Source organism: Argopecten irradians, chromosome 6 (assembly GCF_041381155.1).
Source record: "Argopecten irradians isolate NY chromosome 6, Ai_NY, whole genome shotgun sequence".
NCBI classification, from domain to species: domain Eukaryota; kingdom Metazoa; phylum Mollusca; class Bivalvia; order Pectinida; family Pectinidae; genus Argopecten; species Argopecten irradians.
Window position 1 is genome coordinate 20498828 of NC_091139.1, and position 16803 is coordinate 20515630.

The 16803-nt window shown below is 34.9% G+C and overlaps 1 protein-coding gene across 5 annotated transcripts in view; it reads right to left on the reverse strand.

Moving 5' to 3' along the window:
* Positions 1-16803, reverse strand: part of LOC138325277 (coiled-coil and C2 domain-containing protein 2A-like) — a 42065-nt gene that overhangs the window by 15630 nt on the left and 9632 nt on the right. For all 5 annotated transcript variants that reach the window (XM_069270829.1, XM_069270828.1, XM_069270826.1 and 2 more), the window contains 16 exons: positions 15614-15829; positions 14005-14065; positions 13627-13767; positions 13020-13156; positions 12108-12497; positions 11550-11617; positions 7635-7775; positions 7068-7224; positions 6689-6787; positions 5967-6099; positions 5520-5586; positions 4433-4525; positions 3313-3551; positions 2518-2671; positions 2095-2233; positions 1746-1955 (listed from right to left, as the gene is read on the reverse strand). In XM_069270829.1, the coding sequence (XP_069126930.1) occupies positions 1746-1955; positions 2095-2233; positions 2518-2671; positions 3313-3551; positions 4433-4525; positions 5520-5586; positions 5967-6099; positions 6689-6787; positions 7068-7224; positions 7635-7775; positions 11550-11617; positions 12108-12497; positions 13020-13156; positions 13627-13767; positions 14005-14065; positions 15614-15829 (2445 nt within the window). The remainder of the gene's footprint in view (positions 1-1745; positions 1956-2094; positions 2234-2517; positions 2672-3312; positions 3552-4432; positions 4526-5519; positions 5587-5966; positions 6100-6688; positions 6788-7067; positions 7225-7634; positions 7776-11549; positions 11618-12107; positions 12498-13019; positions 13157-13626; positions 13768-14004; positions 14066-15613; positions 15830-16803) is intronic.

A 16803-nucleotide genomic window follows, 5' to 3' on the forward strand; every position in this document is an offset into this window, starting at 1 on the left:
TTTGAAAATAACCAAACGTTCAATCGGGTATTCTGCCAACTAACATATAGCTATACACAGCAGACTTGGCAAATTTCTCCCAAACCCTTGGCAAATATCCTAAAAGTATCATTGATTTTAAAATTGATTTATGCATATATCCGAATTAAAGTGAAAACTGTAATGTTTTCATATTTATAGATTAAAAAAAAGTTTATTTTTAAAAATTTGAAATATTTTATATTTAGCATGGTTTGAATTTTTTAACCAACTTAACACAGATTCAATCAACAATTTGAATTTAAAGCTGTGCATTTATATTGATATCATTAAAAAAAAATTACGGTCTTTTAAATAAAAGATTTATGGAATGTACTTTCAGATATCATCTTAAGGCTTTTGTATTCCAATCTTATAAATGATTTCATGTTCATTCATACATGAAATCATTTATTTTAAGCTTTTAATGCATTTAAATCCTACATGTTTTTAATATGCAATTCATTATGCATCTTGAATTCATATTATTATTATGATGGCATTAAATATGAATTATGGATTTAAGTGACAGATTGGACTCTAGTCCAATGATACTTTTTAATTGACTTCACTGTAGCGGTATAGATTCAAGAAAATGAGAACTTAAAAATCAATGAGAGTGAGACAACAATGACTAACAGCCTAAGTGACCTGATATATTTTCTGAAAAAGCATGTGATGCATTCACAACAATGGTAATACACATTATAAATACCTGGCAATTATTATTAGTGAAATACGACTGTGCATTGCTCAATAGGCATACCTAAACACATATTATAAGGAAAATAAATGACATAAACTGAATTGTAAGAATTTCTCTACCATATTCTAAGATGGTAGTTATATTTCTTAATTGTTTCAAATTCAGAACTAAATTCACACCAAAAAAACATATCAACATAATCCCCCCAGCACTAAATTAGGACGACATTGACAGAACACAATAAGAGACTGAGGAGAGTGATGCTTTGTTATATCAGCAGATGTGACATCAGAGAAATCCTATACCTCTGGTAATGACAGCTCTTTTAATTGCTTGAAATAGGAAAATCATTCTGATGTACATGTACCAGTAAATATTCAGGGATGTAAAAATGTTTTTAATTAGTTCAAAAGATTTTCATGAAAATGTATGAAATTAATTGGTGATTATGAAAATGTATTGAAATATTACAAATATTACAATCTTGTAATCATGAAAATGTATGAAATTAATTGCTGATTATGAAAATGTATTGAAATATTACATATATTACAATCTGGTAATCATGAAAATGTATGAAATTAATTGGTGATAATGAAAATGTATTGAAATATTACAAATATTACAATCTGGTAATCATGAAACTGTATGAAATTAATGGTGATAATGAAAATGAAAATGTATTGAAATATTACAAATATTACAATCTGGTAATCATGAAAATGTATGAAATTAATTGGTGATTATGAAAATGTATTGAAATATTACATATATTACAATCTGGTTATCATGAAGATGTATGAAATAAATTGGTGATCATGAAAATGTATTGTCATTGTCAAGACAACAGCTACCTAGTAGAGTGATGACATCAGCATGGCCCAGTGTCAGGCTGCACCATGTTGTAATTGAGGTCATTTGTGAGAAATTTCTACAAATCATGAAACAAAAGTGAGATATAATTTCAGAATAGTTTCAGACTTTGAATATCTATCATTCAAACAACAGAAGAGTAACATACTGTGAAGGTGTCGCGTGGGATCTCTTGAACTTTGAGTGGAACCATTCTGTAGTTACGGAACTCTTGCACCTCGTTGTCCCGTAGCTGCAGCAGCTGAAAGCGCTTGTTATTCTCTATCTCATCATCTGTGGCCATGTTAAACTCCTCTTGGAGTTGTTCAAGTCTGAAATAGTCGGGAGCCTGTAGCTGGGTCAAGTCCCCGCCCTTGGGCTGTTAACATAAAGAAAAACAATCAATTTTATAGATGAAGTATTTTTTTAGTGTTTCATTTGTAATAATTAGTATTAAAGCTACATTAAACCTTGAGAACCACAGTGTTTTATGTTCTATCACATGAAGGTCAGCATACCTTGAGCATGTAGACAAGGTCAGCGTTTGATGGGTCATTAGGGTCCAGTCTGGACTCCTCGAACCATTTGGACAGTTTCTCTAAGTCCACTTTTCCAGAAGGGCTGACCGCCTGCATGGGATCCATCTTCTTTATAGCACTGTAAAACATGGACCGTTTAACATCAAATTATACACTTTATCTGGAATGAGGTTTGATAGATAACCAGTGTTATTTCGCTTAATAGAAATATATATAGTGAGTGGATGATAAATGGGAGGCAAGATACCTAATTAAAAGCTGAAGTTTAGGGAATCATTTACATGTACCTTAAGACAATTGAACACTACACCATCGTTATGTACAGAAAATAACGGACTAGCCATATCTGAAGATATTGTCTTTTTCATGTTCACAGTTTGATGTTTGAGGACCTGAACGTACCTGAACACATTGTCCTTGGTGATGTTACTGACCGGTGGGACGAGGGGCTGGTTGTTTTCGTCCACCGCCCAAGCTACACTGCTACATAACTCTCCAGTGGTCATCAGCGTTATCATTTCATTGTCTAACTTAGTTCCATAGCTAAACGGCACACCTTTTATAAGAATAGGAACACAAATTTAGTGTGATAATAACTTAATAACATGTCTATTTATACATAAATCTGTCTGGTTTAAGTATTCAGAAAACAACTTCAGGGCTTCTTTAAGAACAGGCACAGTATATATCTAAATTGTCCAAATGAATGCTTGTCTAGTCCAGATCACTGTCTATTCCTGCATAGTTGTATGAAATCTTTCTTTCAATTTATAATACCACAGTAATTAAACCTGCATAATCCAGAAACCTGGCCAAATATGCCGGTCCTGGTGCCATCTAATTAAGACAATTTACACTACTTAAATGGGGGAATATTTTTTTCGTGGATGTCGGCTGTGCTCCTTGCTGATAGGCACTATTACATATTATCTATTTTGTACGGTGAGAATGCTGTGTAAGGACAGGGCTAACATGTTTTGGTAGTATGTTATTTAGGCCATGGCTTATTTGCAAATGTGACTTCACAATTGTTGTGTCAGAGATCACGAAAAATGGCTGTTCAAATTGCTGTTCCATCCACGTTGACAATAATGAATTGTTTATTTATCATAAATGCAAAATCTCTTTAGGTTTTATCATTAAATCATTATCAAATGTAACTGAACAGCATTAAGTACAATGCTTAATGATACTGACCACTACCCACTCCCTCGTGACTGTGGTTAACTCTGTGATCACAGCTAAAGTCGAGATTCTCTAACTGAACGCCCTGTGATGTGATGGACACCTCTGGGATACTGGTGTAAAGTTCCGCTAACATCTCTGTACTGTATCCCACTGTTTCAAACACCTGGAACTTTATACTCTCCGGCCACTGTACAATTTTTATGTTGAATATTTGACCAAACGTTACTTTAAAATCTTGTGATAATGGCCTAGAAAATAAAGAATACAAAAAAATTTTAATATGAAGTTACTAATACACGTTTTACACAAATTTTGCATCAGTTTATGGTAATTTAACTTATTTTTTAAATTCGAATATAATCTTCTTTGATACTTCCATCAGAGCTTGTGGAACAGTAGTCAAAATGCTAGCCAGTTAGAGTTTTTATAGTGAAATTATAGTCGACATACACAACATGTTGTCAAATATTCAAATTGAACACTACTATTGCTGGTACCGCATCACTTTCGCGATATTCACGTTGCATATACATGTAGCATATACACAGTTGAATTTTGTTTATCTTTCAACTACACGTGGTTTTTTAAAAATAAAACCGGAAGCGAAGTTGATTGGCTGCCGTTTGCTCTACTAAATGTGTATACGGCGGCCATTACAAATCTGTGAAATAGAAGGGTCTCGGAAGTATTTCATTGTGCAGAGGTGTTTAATTTCATAAATGGGATGTAACATGGGGGCAGTGGAGTACATAAGATCCCAATATATAGGTATGTGTATGTTTTCCCGGCATTGCATGGACGATATATTAGAAATATACCGTTGACGTAGCATAGGCCAAATCTGGCCTACGATTTCACATTTTTAAGAGGTACCGCGAGCTGACTATATATTAGGCAAAAAAAAAAAAAAAAATTTAAAAAAAGCCTAATAATATAGGCAGGTTTAGCGGCTAGTGGAACAGCTACCTAATTAACAACATATAGAGAAGCCTTTAAGTGTAAACGAAACGCAAATATTTGAGCTAATCAAAAACAATCTTATGTAGGGTTACAGTGTTTTATGATATGACACCATTTTTACCAATAATTTTGTTTTAAAACAGAATTAGCTAAATAATAAAACACTCACTTTGATAATGTACGTGACACTTCTTTATTGTTAAATAGCACCTTGACAAAAACTTTACACCCAGATAATGCATCTCGCCGCTTCTGCTCTCCCCTGTAACAAAAAAATACAAAGCTAGATCTCTATTCATAAATAACTCTTGGTATCACAAAACGTTATCTGAAAAAACTGTTATGAAATAGTTTCTTTTTTATCTGGAAAAATTTTCTTTACATTTACGATTGATAAAAAGTTTTCTTTACATTTACGATTGATAAAAAGTTTTCTTTACATTTACGATTGATAAAAAGTTTTCTTTACATTTACGATTGATAAAAAGTTTTCTTTACATTTACGATTGATAAAATCATGCTGCAGAGATATAATGTAAACAAAAATTCCACTAAAGTGAATGTGTCGCCTGTACAGCGTCACAAAAAATAGTTATTTACACTTAAAAGTAATGTTAATAATTAGGTGAAGTTATCAAGTCCCGTAACACTTGCAAATATTGATGGATTTTGACCAGTATCAAACCACTTTGGGATCTCATTAATATAAAGCAATATACCAAATTTGGTTGAAATTGGACAATAAATACTAAAATTATCGAGTGGAAACCATAAAATTTATCATTTTTGACGATTTTAAAGTCCTGTAACTCTTGCAAATATTGACAAATTTTGACCATTATCAAACTCATCCGAGATCACATTGATATAAAGCAATATACCAAATTTGGTTGAAATCGGACAATAAATACTAAAGTTATCGCTTGGAAATCTTTTCCCGGATGCCAACAACACCGACGAAATAGTGAAACCTAAGTGTCGCCCTTGTGTTGCAGGCGAGTGCAGGCGACACAAACAAAAATAAAGAACCTTGCCCTAATTTACCAATCTTGGTCAAGAATTCTGTAAATAACACTGATCTCAATCATATGTATGAATGTAAAACACCCTAAAATACTGCTATAGTCTGTGATCTACGTGAAAATTATAATATAATTAACTTTTTTTACAGAATCTTGTTTTAGTCAACATTGAATTGTTGGATGACAGTTGAATTGGATGTAGTAGGTGAGTTTAGAAGAAGCTTAAGAACTTACGACGGACATGTAGCTGTCGGTGTTATAGAGTTGGTTTGAGTTAACTCTGGCTGTAGCTTTGGTTCACCTGTAAGAAAAATTTTGAAATATTTAGGTTTACTATCTCAAAAATCTCTAAATCCAAATAACTACTATGCTGCAATTTGTAATCATTCAAACAGGATTGATAATAAAATGTCTGAACAATGTACACTGGAAACATGTAGTTTTCTATAAAATATGGATTCATATGTGCATGTATCGTGACTAGTGTTTATATTTATAAATTAATGAAAATCACAACAAACATCCTTAAGGCTGAACATATCACACACTGAGAATCTATTTTCTTGAAAAGCTGTTTTAAAAATTTTGAATTATTATATCCACTGCTACCATGCATAAGTTAAAGGTCATTATTCCACTATCAATGACGCTGATCACCAATTTTTTTTTTTTTATACTGACCTGGTCGTCGTCGGATCTCCATGACTTTTGCCTTTATTTTTTCCCTTGTTGCTGTTTCATCAAATTCATCTGGGAGTTCAGGTTCTGGTAAGTCTTCTTCATTTAAAATATCAATATCTTTTTGTTTTTCCTCCTGAAGGAAAATGCAACATCTTAGAAAAAACATCACTTAGGTGTCCGTTTTTATATTTGTTTGTTTGTTTGAGTTTTACGGCCCATCGACAACTAAGGTCATTTAGGGCCGTTTTTATATCACAGCTAATGCTGCTATAGAATATTTATTTAACTATTCAATTTCAACACCAGAAAGTCATGCATTATCATAAATACTATCCTGACAATTTTTTTTTTTTCAAGATGTTTCCAAACACTAACCAAGAAATCTATCATGATGGTATATAAATGGTAGTCATGCAGAGTTTAAGTCGGTGTGAAATACAGTTTTTGTATCTATGACTATGTTATATTATACATTTATTGTATAATAGTCGATTGGATAATTTGGCACCATTATGCCTAGATAAATACATTTGTATATAACTATGTACTTATTTTTAAAGGTAAGGGATAACAAATGATTAATAAAAACAAATTACTGGCAAATTCAATTTGAAAGTGGTTTACATAAAATTAAATAATATAGTCTTCATGTGTAACATTCCCAACCTTGTCAAAAAAAGTGTTATTAAGATTTGTTAAAGGGAGTATCTAACATCCCTTACCGGTGATTGGTCCTCTCCGCTAAGTTTAGACGCCCGAGAGGTCCGAGACGACTTGGAAGCTTTGCTTCCTCGTTTTTTCTGCCGCTTAGCTGCCTCTGCCTGGTAATCGGAACATTACATTATTATATATGATGTTTGCTAAATTTAGACTACTTTTTTCTCCATCTAAAATCATTCAAATAAGGCTTGGTAATTTTGTTTTATTTCTCTTTTTGTTGCAAGCATGTAAATAGAAAAGCTTTTAGTTACGATTTGTTGATAGTCAAACACAGACATCAATTAATCAAACTGGTAGAAAGATTTCATTCACAATTGATATGATGAATATATATGTAATGTAATTCTCAAACAAATACTAAAACACAGTCTGGAGCGATACCTTGGCTTTAATTTGTTTGTCCTTTTCTTTCTTCTGTTCTTGGTATTCTTTCATCTTGTTCTGGTAGTCTTCAGCATGAGCCTCTCGTACTTCATCGACCTCCTCCTCAATCTCCTGACGCCAAACCATCATGTCACGGTTCTTATCAACCTCCTCTCTGTTAAACAAAACAATGTGAGGTCACATCAATATATTAACTACCAAACATTCTAATAATATATCTAATAAGTTAAACATACATATATTTATAGTGACACAAAGTGGAAGAAAACAAAAAGTTATCGAAATCTGAAATCTCAAATAATTATGTGGTAATTTTAGATGGTCATTTTAGGCCTCAATTTACAGAAAGCTGATGATATTATATAGCTAATACGGACATTAAAGTATTTTCCCTGATCTCCTCATTTCGGGATTTTCTTTTATTCTTTAATTAAAATTCAAACTAAAGACATATCAAGGATAAAAATATTGGCCACTTTGTTGCTGTAAAGAAAATTTAAAACATTATAAAAACTCTTTCAGACACTGATATTTGTGTTTTTGGTAAGAGAATGTATTACTTACTTTTTGAACTGAACTTTGACAGCTGTATTACTGTAACCCTGACTCTCTCTCTGTGCTCTGATTTCCTTCCAAGTGTGAATCATGCCTTTGAGGATCTGTCGGTCTGTTTCTTCTTCTTTGTCTCTCAATTCACGAGCTTTTCTAAAGTCACCAAACAGAAAACAAAAAAAATACCAAAGGTTAATTACCCAGTACAAGTCCTGTCTTGAAAAAGTTTTGTCTGTCATCTTGATTTTAATGTTAAGGAAATTAAAGTCAAACCTGATTAATACAAAGGTGGTAGAACCATAGTTAAACATCCAGTTTATACTGGCAGAGTACATTTATGTACAAGAGGCCCATGGGCCTTAACGGTCATCTGAAAATCATTTTAACAAATTATAACAAGAGGGAGGGAAAACAAATATTTGGTGAAATAGAAACCGAAACAAGGGTGTTGGGCAGAGTCACTATACAAAATTTTTTCTTATTCCCAAAAGTTTGTTTGATAAAATTTGGCCAAAATTTTATGATGTGTTTATGACTGCTAGCTTTTTCAAAACAAATTCCTCATCTTCTCCTATTGGGGCCCGCCCCTCCTGCCCCAGGGAGGGGTCAGAGCCATCATTTATACAAAATTTCTTCACATTCTCCCTAAGATGTTTCTGACAAAATTTGGTCAAAATCCAATGAGAACTTTATGACAAGTAGCATTTTGAAGGAATTTTCCTCTATTTCCCGTATTGGGCCCCGCCCCTCAGGCCCCTGGGGGGATCAGAGTCACCATTTATACAAAATCTGTTCCCCATCTTAGACCAAATCTGGTTGAACTTCTTTCGAAGCTTTATGACAAGTAGCATTTGGAAGGAATTTTTACTCTATTTCCTCTATTGGGCCCCGCCCCTCAGGCCCCTGGGGGGTCAGAGTCACCATTTATACAAAATATTTTCCCCTTCCCCTAAGGATGTTTCTGGCTAAAGGAGAAGGTACGTTAAGACTCGAATATGGCCGCAACATTAATTCTCCAGTAAAGAACAACATATTTTGCCATATAACAGTTGAATACATTTGCTAACACATTATATAATTACATCCTGAAAATATCCAGCATATGCCAGTTATGTTCACTATGACGTCATCAACATGCAGTTTCCCGCCATATTTAACAAAAAATCCTTGAAAAATCATACTTTTTGAGTGGTTTTCTCTAAAAATGAATGTGGCCGCCTTCGTGGAGCAGAAAGAGATTTTCACACATTGTGTATCCTGTATTTACGCATATCCATGCAAAATATAAAGTTGCTCCAAGGTGGCGGCCAAATCCATTTCAAGCCTTTTCTAACCTAAAGATGATGAATTTCTAGCAAAATTTGGCGAGAAGAGGAAAATCATCAATTTGATGACGTCATAGGTGGAGCACATCTTGTACATGGTTATAAAAAGTTATGTTTTGATGAATGGCAAGTATGAGAGTATTTATTGATGTGAAATTGATGTGGATCAGAGTTAATATTTTTCGGCCTGAAAATTTAAGGCCAAATACTGGTCCTATCATATCTACTTCTTTGGTTAAGATCCGTTCAAAACTTTTTGACAAGTAGCAATTTAAAGAATTAACAAAATTCTTCCTATTGGGCCCCGCCCATTCTGCCCCAGGGAGTCAGAGTCACAATTTATAAAAAATCTGTTCCCCTTTCCCTAGGAATGTTTCTGACCAAATTTGGTCAAAATCCAATAAGAACCTTATGACTAGTAGTATTTTGAAGGAATTTTCCTCTATTTCCCCTATTGGGCCCTGCCCTTCAGGCCCCAGGGGGATCAGGGTCACCATTTATACAAACTCTGTTTCCCTTCCCCAAAGATATTTCTGGCCAAATCTGGTCAAAATCCAATAAGAAATGTATGACTAGTAGCGTTTTGAAGGAATTTTCCTCTATTTCCCCTATTGGGCCCTGCCCCTCAGGCCCCTGGGGAGTCAGAGTAACTATTTATCCAAAATCTGTTCCCGATTCCCCTAAGGATGTTTCTGGCCAAATTTGGTTAAAATCCATTAAGAACTTTTTGACTAGTAGTGATTGAAAGGAAAAGTTTACGCACAACGCACAACGCACGACGCATGGCGGATGGCGCACGACGACGGACGGTGCACGATGACAATAGGTCATCTTGACCATTCCGGTCAGATGACCTAATAATATAGTACAAATTTTGGACAATCAAAGACTTTGAACTAAATAATATCTTCTAGTTATAATTTACTGGTATATGATAGTTAAATTTGGCAAATTGTCACTAAAGAAACCTGCCCTACTGACCACCTCTGTTTGAAGACCACTTGCTTATTATGATCTTTCTCTAGGTTCCCACATGACCATTTATAAGACAATTTGACCTGCATATGAAGATAACTTTTCTACAGAGACACTTTTCTCTTGTCGTCCCTTGGGGGATCTTTATAGACAGGTTTGACTATGTACAGTGTAACTTCCCATAACCGATCCTTCTCAAAACCGATCCCCTCTTAAAACCGACTACGGATGTGATGTACGGAATTAATTCCTCTTTATTTATAGTAATTAAAACTTCCCAAAACTGATCCCTCCCAATTTCAAATACCAGACCGATTTTGAGATTGGAATAGTCAAATTAAACTAAAAAACACTTCTCAAACCAACCTTACCTGAGCGAATACCCTTTATGGGCGCATAAGGTACAGTAGAGTTAACCGCAAAGATTAAGCGATCAGTAGCCTATTGTATGTAGGTCAGTGCAGACGAGCACCCCAAAAATCATTCACGTAATTAATAACGTTTATGAGAGGTACCAAATTCAAGATTGCTGTTTTTTATTCATTTTAAACATAATTCTGTCTTATGTGATAACGTTCACATTAACAATAATATTGATCAGTTATTACGAACACTAGGCACATGTATGATTATAGGCAAGTGTAGAAAACGAGTTCAGATCAATTAAATCCAGATGTGATGATCGATATTCGGTTCACTTCTCTACACCAAACCCTCTATAAACTGGCAGAAATTCTATGCACCGACCATGATCGGTTTAGGGAAGTTACACTGTATATATGCTGAACGGCAAGGAGTATTAAACAGGAAAAACAACAGCAAGGAGTATTGAACAGGAAAAACAACAGCAAGGAGTATTGAACAGGAAAAACAACAGCAAGGAGTATTAAACAGGAAAAACAACAGCAAGGAGTATTGAACAGGAAAAACAACAGCAAGGAGTATTGAACAGGAAAAACAAAGTCAAATAGAAATAGATATTTTGTTTTCCTAATCTTAAAGATTAAAGAGACAATTCACTCAGGTTAATTATTTTATATAACCAAGAAGCCAAATATAGCATAAATGTATTGTTCTACATTTCTTATGAAACATATAACGTAAAACATTGACAAATTCCTCAACATTGTTTAGTATTTTAATTAATATCGTTGAAATATCAAATCGTTGATCAATACGATTAAGCAGGTACAATATGCATATGGACGCTGTACCAATACCCGAGCCAAAGTCACGCACGTTAAACAAATGAACTACATAACCACTAAGATGGTGATCAAATGATTTTTTGGCAAGACAATTCACCTAATAAGGTAAACACACTACTGTCAGAGCGATTTGAACAGTTCTAGACAAAAGTTGCATTACTCTACGAGCAAGGGACAGGGTTCGGCATACAAGAAGTTTGACCACAGTGTGTAATGGCGGACAGCGAGAGAGTTTGAACATTTCACACACATGTCACCACCATGGGCTTTTCAGGCATATCACAGTAAAACCGACTGATCTAATTTCCATTAGAACTGGGTTTTCTCCGATATATGTACAAATTTTAATGTTCTCTTAGACTGAATTGCCCCTTTAATGAAATTAATTATAATACAGAGTATAGGTTATTGATACAAACCTGGTCTCTAACTTGTAATCCCGGAGTCGTCTTTCATAGTTTGAACGGTCAGCAAAATTGTGCTCTGACTGTAAACAAAACATTATGTCTGTTAATAATAAAGAATATTTGAAATATCAGATATTTAGGACATCAGTTTTATATGAAATTGAGATATGAAGTAATGCAATGGAACTGGGTAGGAAGGGATGTGATGGAAGACAATGCAATGAATTAGACATGGAAAACAATATTTGGCCCCTCTACCATTACATGTTGAGTCTGAGTCATAGAATATAAAACTCTTGGACTGCATGGATTTAACCATTTCATTTTTTAGCATGTTTGCTATAAATTTAAATCTTTTGTTTAGAATATTGGTTTCTTTTGCTCAAATTACAGTCAAACCTGCCAAAGCAACCACCTGCTTAATAAGATAATTTTTCTAGGGTCCCAAACATTTCAACCTGTGTATAAAGACTATTTGTCTATAAAGACCACTTTTCCTACATCCCTTAGAAGTCAACTGAGACAGTTTTTTGACTGTTCTATGTATTTGTTTTATTTCAAATTTCTTACCTTGTGTGCCAGCATGTGATCTTTGAGATGCAGGGTTGAACTTTTGAGAGCCTTTAGCTTTTCTGTAAGGTACTCTGTCATGTTTTTAATCTGTCGACTGAGATATATGTTATACAGTTCCTGTAGTCGAGTAGAGAGCACGTGTTCGCGACTGTACATGTGGTGGTGTGACATGGATATGGAGTTAATATCCACATCAAGCTGATAAAATCCACTGTTGTCAACAGATCCATCGATATATTTACTGTCAAACTCTCGCATGATGGCTCCTTTAAATACAGTCTCCAGGTAGGGTTCTTTCTCCTCCGGTACTGGGGGACGGGAGGGTGTGGGGCGGAGTGGGTCTGGCAGGGCCAACATCCGTCCATCCTCACCAAACCAGCGATGACCCTGGAGGTAACATATGGTGATATTACATATCAAATGGATTCAAAAATGGGTATTAAACATAAGTATACACATTGAGCAAGAAGAATTGTTTTTTCTAAATCTTATTTTGATACAATATATATATATTAGCACATTTTTATGCTATAATGATCAACTATGAACACAGTGATGATTTTTTTCAACATTCCCATACTTCTATAAAAATGTTTAACTTCTATAAAAATGTTTTCTATAAAAATGTTTTTATAAAAATGTTTTCTATAAAAATGTTTAACTTCTATAAAAATGTTTTCTATAAAAATGTTTAACTTCTATAAAAATGTTTTCTATAAAAATGTTTTACATCACTTATCACTCACTGTTATAAACCTTGTTTATTTTGTATTTATCAAATTATCAAACGTTTATCATTATGTATAATGATACAAATATCGTAAAATTTCATGTTAAAAGTGCATCCATCAGAATAATATATCTACCTGTAACTCAGTTTATACAAGTTAAACCTGCGTCTACACTTACATCTGGCTCCTTCAGGAGTCTGTGCTCCATTTTATTGACATTCCAGCCTGAAGGATCAGGTCGTGTCCCCACATAGAAACCCTCATCCTCTAGGAACCGTGGCTGTTGCTCTTCTGACACCTTCTGTTCTGACGGCACTACGGAAACAAATCAAAACATCCCAAATAATCAATTGTTTTTGTTACTGATCTGCTTGATCTTTTCTGAAATACAGATTGCATTTACTCTGCGGAGGTGTCGGCTCTTAATTGTGATGGTTTATTTTTGGTTATTTGAATATTGCTTTTGAACATTTATGGATATTGTAATATGTTTATTTGTAGTTATTTGTAAATAATGTTAGTGTGTTAATATACATATTCAGTTAAATTCTATGAGTATTTTTGTGTATATCTATTTAAACATATTTTACATGTTCAAAATGTAGTTTGTATATTTATACCTTGTACAGTAAAACACAGTTATAAAAAACCTCAACAAAGATCAACAAAATTACTTGGAGATCAGCATGATTTGTTATACACACATTACAAAAATTTTACAGGGATGTTGACGGGAATAAAAATAGTGGCATACTTGTAGTAACAGTTGATGTTTTTGTAGTTACCTGTAGTTACTGAGGGTACAAAGTACAGTTCCGCCTCTTTCTTTTGCATCTCTATTGGGTCCGGAAACTCGGCTCCTCTGACAACAACAGGACGGAAACTGAAGTCGTCCTCCATTACCTCATCAAGAAGTGGAGTCTTCTCTGTAAAACCAAGGTCAAATCAAAGGTCACCAGAAAATCCCTCCTGGCAAGATGTAACACTAAATTTCAATAGAATTTGTCAACTCCAATAATGTACAAATTAGTTTCATTCAATTTCTAAACTTTCATAATAACTGAATTAATTAATTAAACATTCTGTCTGGCCAAGTAACACAATCTTGTGTGATCAGTATAGTCATGTATGCTTATCTTGAAATTCAAAAAAACAAAACAAACCTTCATCAGTTTCTTTATCCTTTTTTCTTTTGTCTTTCCTCTTTTTCTTGGCCTCGTCACCCTAAATGATAAACATTCATAAAGAAACATCAGCTTTGTGTGAGTAAACTGTTTATCAAAGGTGTTCACACTAAATGGTAAGAAAAGCTAAAGTAACATAGAAACTCTATAATCAAATTATACATACCACCCATCAGAGAACATGTGGGAGACACATCAGAACTAACAACAGAACTCATGGAAGAACTGATTGAATACAATATTTTTTTTTATTTTTTTCTGATCAGTCTTTCTAATCCTGCATATATATTTATGATTATATTTCAATTCATCCCTTTACACCTTTACTATCTCTCACCGACCAATCTCTTGAACTTTCTTCCTAAAGCCCACCCTTAATATAATGTCTATTATTCAATAAATTTTCCACTCTTCCCCTCCTAAATCCCTGTTTATTTGTTCCTACCCCTCTCTCTCCCTAAAGCCCTGATGTATGTTAATCCGTCACAACCTCCCCTTTCCCCTAACCCTCTGCCCCTAAAGCAAGGATGTATGTTTATTCATCCCTACCTCCCTGACCCACTGCCCCTAAAGCCCTGATATACATTTCTTCATTCCTACCTCCCCTTTCCCCTCAACCTCTGCCCCTAAAGCCCTGATGTATTTCTATTCATCCCTACCTCCCCTCTTCCCTGACCCTCTGCCCCTAAAGCCCTGATGTATGTTTATTCATCCCTACCCCTCTCTCCCCCTAAAGCTCTGATGTATGTTAATTCATCCCTACCTCCCCTCCACTGCCCCTAAAGCCATAATGTATATTTATTCATCCCTACCTGCCCTCTCATCCACCCCCTGCCCCTAAAAATCTGATGTATGTTTCTTCTTCCCTACCTCCCCTCTCCCCTCACCTCTGCCCCTAAAGCCATGATGTACGTTTAATTATCCTTACCTCCCCTCTTCCCCGACCCTCTGCCCAAAAGCCATGATGTATACTTATTCATCCCTACCTCCCCTTTCCCCTCAACCTCTGCCCCTAAAGCCCTGATGTATTTCTATTCATCCCTACCTCCCCTCTTCCCTGACCCTCTGCCCCTAAAGCCCTGATGTATGTTTATTCATCCCTACCCCTCTCTCCCCCTAAAGCTCTGATGTATGTTAATTCATCCCTACCTCCCCTCCACTGCCCCTAAAGCCATAATGTATATTTATTCATCCCTACCTGCCCTCTCATCCACCCCCTGCCCCTAAAAATCTGATGTATGTTTCTTCTTCCCTACCTCCCCTCTCCCCTCACCTCTGCCCCTAAAGCCATGATGTACGTTTAATTATCCTTACCTCCCCTCTTCCCCGACCCTCTGCCCAAAAGCCATGATGTATATTTATTCATCCCTACCTCCCCTTTCCCCTCACCCTCTGCCCCTAAAGCCCTGATGTATGTTTATTCTTCCCTACTTCCCCTCTTCCCCGATCCTCTGCCCCTAAAGCCCTGGTGTATGTTTATTCATCCCTACCTCCCCTCCTCTGCCCCTAAAGCCCTGGTGTATGTTTATTTGTCCCTACCTCCCCTCCTCTGCCCCTAAAGCCCTGGTGTATGTTTATTTGTCCCTACCTCTTCCTCTCCTTCTGCTCCTTCCTCTCCTTCTTCCCCTTCCTTGGGTTCAGTACTAGGACCAGCCTCTTCCTCTTCGTCTTTGTCTTCTTTTTCATCCTTCTCTGTATCAGCTTTTTCCTCAACTTCTTCCTTCTTTTCTTCTTCATCAGGCTCAGGATCAAAGTTTCGAGTGAAAAAGTCATAGGCTTCTTCAGTTGTGGGAACAAAAATTCCCTGGAAACAAAAATGATAGATATGATAGATACTTAGTTTACATAGAGTTGACTAGAAATGACAATAAACTGCAGATGAAAAACAGTGAGTGATTTCAATGAAAAAAGTTAGATCATTTTTAGATTTTCTTTGTTTTGAAATTCCAAATATAGACTAATACTATTTCAAGATAGCATAATGTGATGATGCAAATCAAATCTAATATCAAATTTTGTAAATCATCAGTAGTATTTAATTCCTGGCATGTTTTGGTTTCAGACAACTTGGGAAAAAATTAACTTTCTGTATATAATGGCTATGCGTATGAAATGTTTAAACTTTCATTTTGAATATAATTTTTCTACATATAAAATTTCATAACATGTGTATTATCAACAATATAAATCAAATATGACACTCTGAAGTAAGTATAACTCCATGGTGATTAGTCAAACTTATTTTAATAAAATCACATATATAATTACAATGTATAATATGCATTATGCTGTTTTGTTTTTAGGGGTTTTTTCCACTGCAAACTGATATCTATTTGATGGCATATATGTGAAGCAAATGAGCAGGTTCTAAAAGCTTTCTTTTTCTTTAATAGCTAATCAAAAGGTCAAGGTTTCATATGACATGTCTATGTGAAAACCTGAAAGGTCAATCTTACACATTGTCTCAAACATCTACAAACTCATTTGTATTAATACCATGGTCAAAACTTTAAACTAAAAGACACCTAGTGTATATAAAAGGTTAAGGTTACACAATGTCATAAGTCAAAGTTCAATACATAGACAATGGCTACAGAAAAGGAAAGTCTGAGGTCAAAGGTCAACATACACTGAAGTCATTCAGACCAGGGGGATATTACTCTATCCAATCTAATTAAAATTAGACTTGTAATTCCGCTCCCACTACGATACTCTACGTTACACTTCAATACAATTGAATCGTAACGTAGAGTATCGTAGTGGGAGCGGAATTACAAA